At 44.9% G+C, this 15,615-nt stretch overlaps 1 protein-coding gene across 5 annotated transcripts in view; it reads right to left on the bottom strand.

Moving 5' to 3' along the window:
• PHF21A (PHD finger protein 21A) overlaps positions 1-15,615 on the bottom strand; it is a 679,011-nt gene that overhangs the window by 31,855 nt on the left and 631,541 nt on the right. For 2 of the 5 annotated variants that reach the window (XM_086959648.1, XM_086959649.1), the window contains one exon: positions 12,829-12,984. The exons of the other annotated variants lie outside the window; for them this stretch is intronic. In XM_086959648.1, the coding sequence (XP_086815774.1) occupies positions 12,829-12,984 (156 nt within the window). The remainder of the gene's footprint in view (positions 1-12,828; positions 12,985-15,615) is intronic. 5 annotated transcript variants of the gene reach the window in all.

Below are 15,615 nucleotides of genomic sequence, written 5' to 3'. Positions count from 1 at the left end.
TTGACCTCCAACGTGACTGGCAAGTCTTCTAACTTTCTTATTCCAAAAGTGGCAAATTATGCAAAGCAGCTGGAATACTTTGTCCCTCTCCTGGCACAACTATTTACCGCCCCCCCCCCCCTACATATTTCTAATGCATTTTTTTTGTTTTAGTTGTCACACAGCTCATAATTTTAAGTGTGGAAAGTAGTTTATCTGTTGCGGCTCAAGAGTTCACAGTTTGCCGCATAGCCGTCTGGCGTGGACGCATCAGATCCAAGTTGTCGCATTACATCAAAGACGCCATTTTGTGGCATTGCACCGGACCGTTGCATCGCAATGAGGCGCCATCTTGTCGCATCGTAACCGGAACGCAATAAGAAATGGACGCATCCCCTCCTCTCCGGTAAGGAACAGACGCATCGCCTCCCCTGCGCTTCAGTAAGGAACAGGTGCGCTGCCTCCCCCAAAGCAAGGAACTGACGCACGCCTTCCCAGCAACCCTTTTGATTGTTTTGCGAGACACATCCAAGGTACTTTGAGAGTAAAGTGTTGCATTTACCATGTATATCAAACTAAGCTATTTCTACCATTTTAAAGTCATATTCTTGATATTGTATTGTGGATTTGTTGTCGTTTGGTCTTGTGTTAAGTCTAGTAAAGATTACTTATTTTTCTAAACTGATGTGGTGTCCATTTGTAGTGTTTTCACTGTATTACTGTATGTGTTCACAAATGCCTTACATACTGCCTCTGAAATAAGCCTTTCTGCTCGTGCCAAGCTACCAAGGGGGTGAGCTGGGGTTATTTTAGGAGTGTATCTCCCTTTCCCTGACTAGAAGCGAGGGTCCCTTTTTGGATAAAGGTGCAATCCATTGCCAACTAGAGACCCCCATTGCCAACTAGAGACGCCCATTTCTAACACTCCCACTATTGCACATTTTCCTTTGCTAGTTCTCCTTATCAGGAGGCTGGGCATCCCTGGAGCTTGGGCACACACACCCTTCCTGGCCATATAGATAACCAGAAAGTCTGGTGACATGACTTAATCTATAGATGGTTGTCTGGAGCTTGTTTTTGCTTTTTCAAGACCTTTGGGGTCACAACCCTAACTTTCATTGCTTCTTCGAAGCAGTCAGTAATCAATCAAATCAAATCAAGCTCTATTCGACTATTTGTAAAAATAATCATAAAAGCACAATAAAATACAGTTAAAATGACATGTTAAAAAGAAATACATTAACCAGAAGGACTGGGTGAACCGCAGCATATAAGAAGAATATTAGTTATGTTATACAATTCAAGTCAAGTTATCACAGAGATGGTCTTTCTGCAAGAAAAGATAGACTTTAAAAAGGTCGAAACAGATAAAATGACAAGTTCTTCCCCAAGATATTGCATGACCATAAATGCGGGATGACATTGTCGCAAGCCAAGTGATCTAAGCCCCGGGAGTATCCACCTTTTCCTCTGAACTAGGTAAAATTGACATCTAGTTAACTGTCTGGACCAGTCATTTCTGACTGGGAAGCTAAGTGACCTGTGAATGATGCACATCCTAAAATGTGTAAGCAAGAAACTTTCATAGTCCGAGGTAACAAAATTTAGATAGGGCTGCATCTTAAAGATAGTCAAAGTGTGTTAGTGGGCGAGCCCTGTAATTTTAGTAATCTCTTGTTTAAATCTAATATTTTCAACAAGATGGAGACAGCTATATTTAAAATCTTTCCTATTTACATTAGTCATGGTGGTAGGGTTATCAAAGTATTCCTGGGGGCCTAATTTACACAATAATTCTCTGACATACTTCAGCCATCCTATATAAAAAGCCCTAACTAGCCCACAGCAGTCACTAATCGTTTCTCTGAAGACCATATATGATACCAGAGAAGAATTGGTTGGATACTAAAAACATCCTCTATATGTGGCATTCCAAGTTCCATGTGACCGTTGAAAGTAGAAAGACTCTCCGGGAAGGCCATCAAAAATCAAAAAAGGAAAATGCTACTTACCAGTATGCATCTGTTCTTGGCATGTAGAGCTGCAGAGTAGTACACTTAGCAATAGATCGCCACCTGGTGTTGGGGTTGGATGATTGCAGGTTGTTGTCTTCTTGGAAGAAGTCTTTGTAGTCACGAGATAGGTGACTCCTCCCTTGGACAATACTGCGCATGGCCATCGACTCCATCCTCAGATTGTTTTTCGCCATGATGGGAAATGATGGAGTTAGTAGAAGTAAAGAGAAAGGATGTCCATGCGTGTGCATCTAAGTAAGATGAGTACTGGAACGGATACAAGTCCCGGGGATACGGGAGGGCGTGTACGACTCTGCAGCTCTACATGCCAAGAACAGATGCATACTGGTAAGTAGCATTTTCCGTTTGAGGCATATGAGCTGCAGATCGTACACTTATCATCGATTGTGCAGCAGTGTCTCCCCTAGCGGTGGTCGCTTGTATCTGTTGCAGCACACTGAAAAAGTGTTCTAAGGACAGCTTGGCCTACTGCAGCTTACTGCTTGGCTTGCACATCAACACAATAGTGTTTAGTGAAGGCGTGTATTGTAGACCATGTTGCTGCCTTGCATATGTCCTCTAGTGGTATATTTCCTAAGAAAGCCATAGAGGCTCCTAGTTTGCGAGTAGAGTGCGCTTTAGGAGGAACCGTTCGTGTAGGTTTAGCTTTTTGATAGCATATTTGTATACACTTTACAATCCATCTGGCAATTCCTCCTTTAGAGATGGGATGGCCCTTTTGTGGGGGAGAGAAAGATACAAATAGTTGTTTTGTCTTTCTGAAGGATTTAGTCCTATCTGTGTAGTATAACAGAGCTCTTCTAACATCTAAGGTGTGTAAAGCCCTTTCTGCAACAGAGTCCGGTTTTTGAAAAAACACAGGTAGCTCTACTGATTGGTTAAGGTGAAAAGGAGTAATGACTTTTGGCAGGAATTTAGGATTGGGCCTAAGAACCACTTTGTTAGGATGTATCTGAAAAAATGGCTCTTGCATTGTGAATGCTTGTATTTCACTAACTCTTCTGAGAGAGGTGATGGCAACAAGGAAAGCAGTTTTCCATGTTAGGAATTGCAATTCACACTTGTGAAAAGGCTCGAAAGGAGGTCCCATAAGTCTTGTAAGGACCACTTTTAGGTTCCATACTGGAGCAGGTGGTAACATAGGTGGGATTATTCGTCTTAATCCTTCCATAAATGCTTTGATTGCAGGTACTCTGAAGAGAGACAGATGTTGCCTATTCTGTAAATAGGCTGCAATTCCTACCAGATGCAGGTGTATGGAAGAGTAAGCCAAATTGGACCTTTGTAGGTGTAGAAGGTAGCAAATAATATTTTTGGATGGAAACATCCAGTGGATCAATGTGATTATTGTTACAATATATTGCAAATCTTTTCCACTTAGCGGCATAACATGTTCTGGTAGTGGGTCTTCTAGCTTCTTTAATTATGTTCATACAGTCTGGTGGTAGGTTTCGAACTCCAAGACTTCAGGAGCCAGATCGCCAAATTCAGTTGGCTTGGTTCTGGGCGTCTTATTTCTCCATGGTTCTGTGTTAACAGGGATGACGTGAGACGTAATTTCTGATGTGGAACCAGTGAAAGATCTAGTAGTGTGGCAAACCACGGCTGACGTGCTCAAGTGGGAGCCACTAGTATTAGTTTGAGAGACTGTTGACTGATCTTGCGTACTACAAGTGGAATGAGTGGAAGAGGCGGAAAAGCGTACGCAAATCTGCCTGACTAGTTCATCCATATCGCATTCTCCTCTGACTGTGGGTGTGGAAACCTGGCGGCGAAGGTTGGGCATTTTGCATTTTCGTGGGTGGCAAACAGATCTATCTGTGGATGCCCCCACATTTGGAAGAATTGTTGAAGTACTTGTGGGTATATCTCCCATTCGTGAATCTGTTGTGACTGACGACTCAACAGATCTGCTATCTGATTGTAAATTTGTCGCAATAGCAACACATTTGGCTTAATAGATATGGAGCAGTTCTTGGGGTGGGGTGGAGGCGGGGGGGGGGGGGGGGGGAGAGGGATGTTTACCCAGTTTCCTACTTAAGTTGATCAGAGCTGCCAGTGCCTTTGAAAATAACAATCTCCTTAGAATTCGAGACTGAAGCAGTATCTGTAACCTTCAGTGGTGTAGATTGCATAAGTAAAGTGTAGAGAATGCAAAAGTAAGATTAGAGAAGAGTACTGTCTCCCCATTCCCCCCACCTCTGTTTCTGGTGCCACCCCCCATCCCCCCTCTTTACCCCCATGCTCTCCTCACCCCTCCCTCCCTCCACCCCCCACATCCAGGATCTGGAAAGGCCTGAATTATCCCATTAAGCGCAGGAAAATACTCTATTACCTGGCCAAATCCAAGAGCGACATAGTCCTGCTACAGTAAACTAGATGAGGAGAGTTACAAACTAGTTAAAGCAAATTGGATTACCCATTCAGTCTGCTCCCCAGCCGTTCGGAAAAAGGGAGGAGTCATGATGCTCATCTCCAAAAACTCCAAACTCACGATTAATTCACACTCACAAGAAAGCAGAGGTAGGTTTTTGATAACTAACATCTCAAGAGGGAGTGATCGAATCCATGTAGCGAATCTCTAGGGGCCCAAATCAGACGACCTCCAATTCTGGGAGGAAGTGGCTAGTGCCTTGAAAAAATTGCGCATAATGAACTACTGATAGTTGCAGGAGATATCAACATGCCCCTAGATCCACTGTTAGACAGACAATCCTACTGCCACTACCACCCAAACAGCTCCCACAAGGCACTGCTCAACATATGTACCAGATTCAACCTCAGAGATACATGGCGACTCACACACCCAACCACGAGAGACTATACTTTTTACTCGAACCCACACAATCACACACAAGAATAGACTACATCCTAATATCAGGGACACACAAGCACATGATAGAAGAAGCACGAATAGAGCCAAGGCTAGTATTGGATCACTCAGCTATCAGCCTAAAATTAACTGGCCAACACAATGAGGCAAGAGCACGTAGATGGACGTACAGAAGCAGCATTATTAAAGACCACGCCCACAGAAAAGAAATCACTAATGCCCTCACCGAATACATTGCTACCAATGATAATGACGAGGTTAGCACAGACACTATGGGACACCATGAAAGCCACAATTAGAGGGAAAGTAATCGACATTTCTGCCAGGATCAGAAAGAAGGCAAATCTAAGACTGATCGAGCTAGAGCCCGAAATCAAAAGACTGGAACTCTAATTCATTAGGCACAATCGGGCAGACCTCACCCTCCACTGCTTAACGTCCGCCAGATACGAATACAACAAAATCATTAGCGAAAGAGCCGGCCTCTGGTTCAACAGAGGCAAGGCTCTGAATCTATGCGAAGCTAACAAAGCAGGAAAACTGCTTGCCTCATATCTGAAATACAAAAGCAATCAGAGGGCAGTCACGTCAATCACCGACACTGATAACAAGAGACACACCAGACACAGACATTCTCAGAGTATTCAGGCAATTCTATTCAGACCTGTACAGAAACGAAAAAAAACTGGACTAAGACACGTGCAAGTAATACCTAGATAAATTAGAGCTACCACAGCTAGACGACGCAGACAACAAGACACTAGGGGCAGAATTCTCCATAGCAGAGATAGAAAAGGCAGTCAAATCCCTAAAAAAGAACAAAGCCCCCGGCCCAGATGGGTTCAAGGGAGACTTCTTCAAGTCGTTCCTTCAGCAACTCGCACCGCTCATGAAAAGAATGTTCGAGCACACACAGGGAAAATACCAGCAACCACGACGCGGGCGACCATAACTGTTATCCCAAAAGAGAACAAAGACCATCAACTACCAATAAACTACAGACCAATCTCTCAGATCAACGTAGATTGCAATGATCCTAGCCGCACGACGAAACAAAATACTTCGCAAACTAATAAGTAACACCCAAGTGGGCTATATGAAAGGCAGAATGGCAAGCAACAACACACGCCTTCTATGCCATGTACTCCAACACGCCTCAAAGACCTCCGCCCAAGCCATCGCCATAGCGCTTGATGCTGAAAAAGCCTCTTACAACGTTTCCTGGGCTTTCCTAGAACAACGCTTGGTAAATTTCAACCTTGGGAAAGATTGCATAAGAAAGATAATGGCCCTGTACCAAACACCCACGGCACGCGTCACAATAAATGGTGGGCTATCGGAACCACTGACCCTCGAATTAGGTACTAGACAGGACTGCCCGCTCTCTTCCTACTAGCCCTAGAACCCCTAATCCAAAGTATATAAAAAAAGAAGATATTCGAGGTATATGCATAGGTGACACCTATAAATGATAAAGTTGAAATGATCTGAAACATAGATGCACATCCCTCTCTTTGCTCTCCCATGGGTTGATGCTACCGCAGGTGTATGAAAAGTTTTGAAGCCATTAATGTGAATGGGGTCTATCGTCAAGGTCTCTTGTAGACAAAATACGTCAAAACCAATAACAAACTCTGTCCACAGGGGGTTCACAATCTTCGTCTTTAGGTCTGCAATGTTTCAAAACCTGAAATGGCAGAAGTTATCCTTCTTAATTCCATTGGCAACTCGAGGATTATATCCAAGGGGAGAAACAATGGAGACCAAAGGAGGGGGAACTAGGCTATCAGCTGGGCTATAGGCAGGAGAAGCAACCAGGGTCAGAGTGTTACCCATCGTCTCTTCTCCAATGATCTCTATGGGAAGATAATTACAGTTCCCCTGATAACCTGTTGGACTGGGTCTAGTGCTAATGGGACGCTGTCTGGGACATTACTCTCATTTACTCCTGGGACTATGTACCTAGTTTATAAGGGCCCTCCCACTTGACACATCCTCACTTAAGGGAGCAATGGGGTGTCAATCCACCTGATCTAATCGAGAAAAAAGGTCATAACGATTTTGGACTGAGACGTTGTACAAAGGCAGAGAATTCATTGGGTATACTGGAGATCAAGAGCCACTCCTATGGTGCGGTTGATGTGCGCCGTGGAGAGATGCATTATGAGTGTTCCTACTATAGAATACTGGAACCAAAAATGGTGGCAGAAGTGGTGCGATGTTCCCAGAGCATGAAGGGAACATCTAAACTTAATGTTGAAAACAAACAATATAAAGTGGAGTCTTTGTCCTGGTGCATTGTGGGCTTCAGGGAGTCGACTCCCAATATATTGAGACTGAAAACTTCTGTGAAGGAAGAAATTGCCAAGTGCCCTTGTTCAACAATGGGGCAGCAGCACACACTACAACCTAAGACCTCATGTTGGCCAGTACTTCTTGTTTGTTTTTGTAAGACCCTGAGCCATGGAAGGGATTGAACTTCTCTCATGAGCCTGCTTGAGACCTGTTGAGGAGGGCAGAGCAACAAAGGGCTCCAAGAGAGAGCGTACAGACCACCAAAAGAATGTAAGGGTCCTAGATGACTCAGCCCAGAGCCTGGAGGGTAAGAAAAGGGAGCGGTGAAAAAGCCTTTGGAGTTCTGGTACTTCCAACTTTTGCCATTGGTGGAGACACTGTGCCTAGACTAGCAGTTTGTAAAATTATGAAAATAGTGGAAAATCTAGCCTCTTCCATGCTCACGATGGCTCCCGGCCATCATGAGGCACAGTGGCCATGCGCTCATGACGTCCGGGAGCCGTCGCGACAGCGCCCGCAATTGGAATGTCTACCACTGTGGCGGAATAACCGCCACAGTGAAGAGGTTAAAAATGAGTCTGGATAGCCAGGTCCAGAGTTAGTTCAAGATTACTAAGTTGCTTCTCTTTAACACCCTCTTAGATACGATATTTCTTTTCAGAAGAGGAGGGTGCCAAAGCAACCGATCAAACCTTTGCTAATGCCACCAAACCGGTGCACTTTAAGGAAATCCTCGGTGTTGTGTTTTCGCCTCATCATTTCTGTGTCATTGTGAGAGAGAGCGTGAGAGAGAAAGACACTATGCATCAGTACATACCATTCATGTCTTCTCAAAATTCGACTCATATAGTAATAATAAATACTACATCTACAAAATCGAGTCTTTGAATGGCTTCCATTTTGGACGATCCACTGCAAAAGCTTCAATCCTTGAAAACTGGTTTCAAGTTCAAGACATCTTGAATACATTAGCAAAGAAGCCTGTAGACAGGCGATACATTTCGAAAAAGTGACCTCAAAATAAAGAAATAAACAAAACATGCAAGGATCTGCTCAGAAGACATAAGGCACTGAAAACAGGCAACAATCTGGTCAGAAGAGATGCTGCACAGAACAAGCTTTTGCAATGCAATAGGTCTCGCATTTCCGCGAGTTTGAGCTATTGGCATTGGAAATGACAATGCGTTTTATTTATGCTTCAAAAACCAAAACATAAATAAAAGGCATTGTCATTTACAATGCCGACAGTTCAAACTCGCGTAAATGCGAGACATGTTGCATTGCAAATGCTTGGTTTTTTTGCAAGCAGGAGACAAGTTCCCCTGAAGTCCCATCCCACTGGTGGCAATCATTTCAAGGCAGTGATGTCTCACTACAGCTGCTGCCGCAACCGTAGAAAAAACGCCTAGAAGGGTAAAATCAGGTGGCAGGGTTATATGCTGGCAAGGGGTGCAAAGCTCTTACAGCCCATCGAAGGGACTATTTCTAGTTCACTTAGGCTGAGGCCGTCTGGGAAAGCTGGAGGGACTGATTTAACCCCTTCACTGCGGCGGCTATTCCGCCGCAGTGCTAAGGGGGCGGGGTGGAAATGAGGCGGGTGCATGCTGGTGACGGAACAGCTCCGTCACCAGCGTCGGTTGCGCTGTGCTTATGACGGAGCGGTTCCGTCATGGCCCGCCTGCTCAATAGAACGCTCAGCGCAGGCGCAGAATTCACGCCGCGCAGGAGCGTCGGGCGGGCCATGACGGAACCGCTCTTTCATCAGCACAGTGCCACCGCAGCTGATGGCGGAGCGGTTCCGTCATCAGCATGCAAAGGGTTAACACAAGGACAAACACAATCATTTTTTCCAAGTGCTTTTCTGAAAGTAGGCAAAAAAAACGTTAATTGACATGTGAAAAGTGTAACAAAAACAAATCCCTTATAGAACGGCTCAGCGAGTCACCCTGTCTGGTTCAGGCAGGCCAGGGACAAACAATGAGGCAGTGTGAGTAAAAGGTACACCACACGATTAAGAGAGGCTAGCGGAGTGACCTTGGCCTTTTCTTAGTTTTTTAGAAGGGTCGAAAAAGAAAGACTGTAATTTAAGAGAATAATAAAAATGCAATAATATTTGGAAGATAATGAACACCGTGACAATCTCCGGCTGCGTTTTCAGACAATGTCGTGTGTCGTTGCATTATTAGTCACACTGGGGATGTATAAAACATCATAACGCACTCTTCGCAGGGGGTAGGGGCGTGGTCTGGAAGTGACGGTCAACTAGTGGAACAGTAAACATGTCTTTTATTTCTAGCGGACCTTTGTGAGCTGGAGATTTACGGCGGGAATAAATATTTGCTGACTTGTTTCGCCGCGGCCACTCTCTGAGACAATACATTGAACCTTTTGGTAACAAAACAAGAACGCTTGGCTACTATTTTGGTTAAAATGATGCCGCACGTGACAACCCTTTCACGTAGCCAAAAATAGATCTCAGTGACAACAGACCTCAAAAACATCCTTAATCTTAAAACAAAACATGCACAGTTATGAGGAAAGACACCGTATGGGGAGATTTTAAGCACTGCGTGATATTTAAACAGACTAAATTGTACATGTTCAGTTCATTGAATAATGACTGCGTTTGAGGATGGATCCGATGAAAAGTGTACTCAGCTGGTCGAAGGTCAAAGTCTGGGCCTTCTGCAGAGGGGCAACCCCTGGTGCCATAAATCACCCTGTCAAAGAGTTCAGTCAGCTAACAACCGTGGTATGAAAGCAACAGGTGACTTGCAATGACCTCAAATCATGGAGATGATTACAGCTGAAGCTAGCCAGGATTTATGCATCTTTAAGTCCACTCATCTTGGCAAATGTAGGGGTCAGTGGTAGCAGGGCCCCGTGAGGCATGAGATCATGGAGTACAATCTCTGTGTTCAATTACGTAGAAAACAAGCTCTTGGCATTGCTGTGGGAGAGGGGCTGGGCAACCATGCCAGCATCCCGATTCCAAGCAGATGGTCCTGTTTATGACCTGCGGAGCGCGTGAAGTGGATGGTGGCAAATGGATTCAAAGCGGTCAGTCGCTTTGATGTTCTTGGCTTGCTTTGTGGGAGGGGTAGGGGGGGCGGATTCATTGGAAGTGTAAACCAGCATGAGTGCAAATGGTGTGCGATGTGCACGTGCTCGGACACATGCACTGCACGTAATCCGCGCTAGGTCAAGAGTTTGTTTTGCCTACTATATACTCGCTATTAATCCCTGCGGGATATAATAGCTCGAACTAAAAACTGTTGATGCATTTACTGCAGAGATGCACATGTAACCTGTAGATGCAGAGCACTGTGGTGGGTAACAACAACAAAACCGCTGCTGAAAGTCATTCAGATCACTAAGGAACATCAACATTTTAAGACAATCTCTTAGGCTACTACTGTTGGGAGAGCTTGTGGTTGCAGGTCAGTTTCACCTTGGGAACAGTGCCCGTTCTTTTAAATCCTCCTCGGATAGTATAAGGCACAGTAAATAAAACCTTATTAACCATTACAGCAACCACTAAGTAAAGAAAAAATATTTTGTCACATAGCTGGCAACAATGCTCTGTGAATTAATAGCTTGCTATGGAGAACTGTTTGTCACCTAAAATCCTAGATTTGAATACAGGAAAAATGCAACTAACCATTTATAACCCCATTGCCGATAAATTGAGCAAAATCGATAAGGTTAACACTGGAGGTGTGCAGCACAGCAAAGCAGCAAAATGGAGATAGTAAGTGTTATACAAAATCACTTGTTCTATTAGGTGCTAACAAATTAGCACAATAAGGGCTGTCACTATACAAAAGCATTAACAGTTACCCTCTCTCCAAACTACCTGGGAGCCATCGAGCCACTGTGCATCCACGCCCCAATTCAGTATGGGCAGCCTCGTCCGATCCATTTATCCGTGGGGACATCCACAAAAGATCAGGCCGCCTCACATTCTCCTTCGCCTTTCAAGGTGGTCTCCATACTCTTGGCAGGGAACGCACCCAACACCCCCCCTCAAGCAAGCAGTGTCTGGCCCATGCATGCTCCAGCCACCAGTTAGTTCAGCCTCCTCCAAATCTGCATAAGCTCACCCCGTAATAAACTCAGTGAGACGTGGTCCCAGGTTTGGGGAACCTCATATATTTACCTACCTACTAAAGGAGCCCCAACACTTGCACCTGTGGCGGGAGCACGCGCCCCCGGCCATACGCATGTGTAAATAATGCGTGGGAGTAGATGCAATGGAAAGCACCCCTGGCCCCCACCTGTGAGGCCCACCCCTCTTCAAGTCAATCTGCTCAGCGTGGCCCCCAACCATACCCCACGCTCTGCAGAGCTAGGCTCCATCCCCATGTGCATCTACACTTGAACACCTGTGCAGCATCCTCCACCCTCTTTTGGAGCCTCTTCTCCCCATTCCCACTTCCCCCAGGTACGGTGTCACTTCCACGGCAACACTCACCACACCATGCCGTATGCTCCTTCCCCGATGTAGGAGAGGCTGGTGTAACGGGGGCCTACGTCGAAGGCCTGCCCCCGGACAATCTCGGCACCCCGCAGTTGGCAGACGCCATCTTCCCCCCGGTGCGGTGTGGCAGGCTCGGGCGCGCCGCCGGAGCTTGGCTGTCCTCGGGCTCCGCCGCTCGCGCTCTCCCCTGGAGGGTGGAGGCAGCTCGCGCTGCGGCCGTTACAAGCACAGGGGAGCTCGCGTCTGCTGCCGCCGCTGATGGTGACGCGAGAAGCAGCCGGGCTCACGCTTCTGATGCTGCGCACAGGCACAGGCAGCGAGAGCCTTGGCTGAGGTCGCGTGTACATACTTGACCGAGAGGAGCGGGAGGAGTGCAGAGAAACAAGCACGTCTCAGAAGCGCGTCCACAGTCCGGAATCTGCTCGTGCACCGGTTTGTGCCACTTGGACAGCAACACAACCACAATAAGTCTCGCTGGCGACAGCGTTTCGCGCTGCAACGCCAGGCGAGACCTACAAAGGGACTGAGTAGGAGTAGGGACGGCCAACAGAAGTGCCAATAGAACCTAGTTATGCCTTGGGATGCAAGCTCCCGGGCTGCCCACGCATTTGCTTTTACCGCAAAAGAAAGACAAAAATGTAAGTATATTAGAGAGTCTACTCCACCTGTATGGATGAGTCCAGAGTACAGAAAAAGGCAAGGTGCTATCGACATAAGAGCGTGCAATAGGGCTTTCCTGTTTCTAGGCTAATTGTGAAGCCTGAGCCATTCATAACAGACTACACCTTGCATTCTTTCTTAGGACATGGCTGGTTCTTGCAAGTAAATGCAATATAGAATTCTTTGCATATGACATTTACCATAACCAAATGTTGCTTTATCCAATTCTGTAGATATATTAAAATAAAAGCTTCATACATGAATGCCTATTGTTATGTTATGCAGATTTGTAGAGTGCACTATCACACAGGAGCATATCCTCACTACAGGAGCAGAGGTACAAAGTGAACACAGCTATCTCACTCGGATCTCTAGAAATCAATGTAACACCTTTTCCCAATCATTTTATTTAGACCTCAGCTCACGTCCAAGATTAAGATTATGCTGACCAGCCCTCCTCCCCTCAGCAGTAGTGTGGAGACCCCCAAAGAGGGTCACCTCTATCCATTCTCTGACAAACTTTTGTCCCGTCTGTCGAACAATACCTGATCATGACAGTTAGGACAGATCCACATGCCCCTGGGAATAGTTTTCAGAGGAGGCTCCAGACAGTCCAGGTGATACACACGTGAGCATGTGTCACACATCAGCAACTGCCCGCTCTTTCTGCAAACGCTGCAAAAATCCTCATGGATATCGCCCTGCAAGATTTATTGGAAATATACAGAGAGAGAAAAAGGGGGAGAGAAAGAGAGAGAGAGAGAGAGAAGGCAAAAAAAGTGAACTTTAACATCCACATGCTTGGGTTAATGTGTCACTCTTCAGTACAGCTTCAATACCATTGCAAACGGTTCCGGTGGGTCTGACAGCATCGCACACTCTACGGCTGCAAAGGCGGAGTGGGAGAAAGCCTACCTTTCGGAGCACAGAAAGGTAGCAAGAGTCCTGGTCATATACACCACTGTAGAATCCCCCCTCCTTTGTTTCAGTGTACCACAATACCGCTGAGTAATATCACCAGACAACAAGCACTGCTTGGCAGACATCGTCACGTTTGACGGTTTTCTGTGAAGTTGCCCAAGATTCACAATATGATTCAAATGCTAGCACTGAAGAATTCACTATGTACAACACTAAAAAAATTACAAAATATACACACTGCATGCGCTCCAGGACAGTAGAGAGTGTGCGAATCACCACCTTACATTTCCCATTACAAATGGCGCTTACACACCAAACAATGCCCATCAGAAATGTTTAGGTTTGTTTTCCAAGTCTCCTAAAGCCAAATAAAACAAGTGGTTTCATTTAAACATAAGCCATTTTTTCTGTACAGAAACTGCTTTTTAAGGCAACGAAGTGCATATCCTAAAGCTTACATATTTTGTTTCTGGTAAAGCTAAATAAACTTAGGTTATTTAAGTGTGTGCAGAGAGGTTTATGAGTTACAGAGCTCTATATTCACTGCTAAGGAAATGCTACAAACAAGAATTGCTAGAATTAAAGATGTTCGACATGCCCAGGAGCATTTTGAATTGCAAGGATAAGCTGGTAGACTAGGAGACATGTCAGTCCAGAAGATACCTTTTGGTCCAGCAGCTCAGACCATAGTGTGTTGGGAAAGTGGATGAAATATCATCATAAACACTGCCAAATAAATCCAACTTAGGAAATGCTGGATCCTAAGCCAAATGACACAGTAATGTCTAATATAACAGCCCTCAAATGAGTGCTCAAGAAATGTCCCTCAACAAGTGTCGCTTGGCTGTCAAAGGAGCAATGATGTTTGTGAACTCTGCATGGACCCATAGTTACACAGCAGAACTCCCCACGCACTGCTCTGAGAGTTACAAAAGCAGAACACATTAGCAGTATGAGCTCCACAGCAAGGCGAGCTGTGCTTCCAAGATTCTGCAAACATGTTTGTCAACTATAGCCAAGCTCAAAGCAGACAAAAGGTGTCAGCCGGAGGTGCGTGGCTTGAGATCATACATAAAAACCAAGCTCAAGACCCGAAGGCGCCACTTCTTCCGGTGACCCTTCTGGCCGGTAGATGAGCCTAAAGCTGGCACTCATTACTTGTGCCCCTGGTTCCAATTCACTCAGAATGAAAGGTTGATTTCTCGAACACAAAAGCTCTCTTTCTTTCATTAGTAGAAACCTGAAGCTGTTCTGGGTACCAGTGAGGACATATTACTTCTAATCCTTGTTCTGCATCATAGCAATCTTTACTGATAGAACAAACAGCAGAAATGTCCCAGCCTCATGAGGGATTCCGGAAAATGTTGATCCTTACCATACATATAACAATGACAGTAAATGGTAAAGATTGTATTAATTTAAATGCTTAACAATGCACTGCAGCCTATCTGAGGCTCTGTTCACCAAAACTGGGATGTTATTTTCTTCTTTTATAATGAGGTTAAAAAAAATGGAGGTTGACAAAAAATGATTAATAATAATAATAATCTTACAGCATAACCATAGCCTTGCTACCTCAAGGACCCAGAAAAACACATGCGATATGAAGAGAAAAATAACCAGACAGGCTACCACTGAAAGGTTACAAATGAGGACACTTAATTTTAAGGTGTCAGCAGACCTCGCACCCAATCCCATCGCGCCAAGCACCGCTTCAGAGCACCAGCTATTTTATTTACCCTGCTCATAAGAGTAGGATCTTTAGGTTGTTAAACTCTATATTTTGACTGAAAATCTTTCCTCTCCAAAGACTTTTTGTCTTAATTAAAAATCTTTGTAAGGCTTGTGTTGTGACAGATTATTGTTTTTTTACATTTGTTTCTAAACTTTCTCCACAGAGATTGGCAGTCATGTTGTCTTTGCATTTAAAAATAAAATTGCAATGCCAGTGACTTATGCAAATTATCCAGCATGCACGTTTGTTTTAAAGAAATTATGTGGCGCGGATATGAACTCACACCTACAATATACAACACCTCATCTTCACGACTTTGTGTGACATTGTTTGGAATTTAGTGATATATGTATAGCATAAACCTAGCAGAAAGGCAGTGAAGAGCTGTAGAGGGTCAACGTTTGATTGGTACGGTAACTGCTTTGCAAGAGTGAAAGTAGACAGTGCATTAAATCACAGAGTAGATGCACATGGTCAACTATTACACCTAGAACATCAGACGACCGAGAACAGCAAGGCCAAAAGTGGAGACCGAGATGGCTTCATTAGATTCCCAGAAGACTCTGCTGGAAGCAATGGCTGCAAGTTCTCTGATTACGCTCAAGCTTGCAACACGTTATATTGTGATAGGCTATAGGCCAGATTAATATAGACCACGGCATGTCTGGGTGCAAGA

The sequence above is a fragment of the Lissotriton vulgaris genome, chromosome 2_2 (assembly GCF_964263255.1).
Source record: "Lissotriton vulgaris chromosome 2_2, aLisVul1.2, whole genome shotgun sequence".
In the NCBI taxonomy this organism is placed as follows: Eukaryota; Metazoa; Chordata; class Amphibia; order Caudata; family Salamandridae; genus Lissotriton; species Lissotriton vulgaris.
This window is presented reverse-complemented; position numbering and strand designations above follow the sequence as displayed.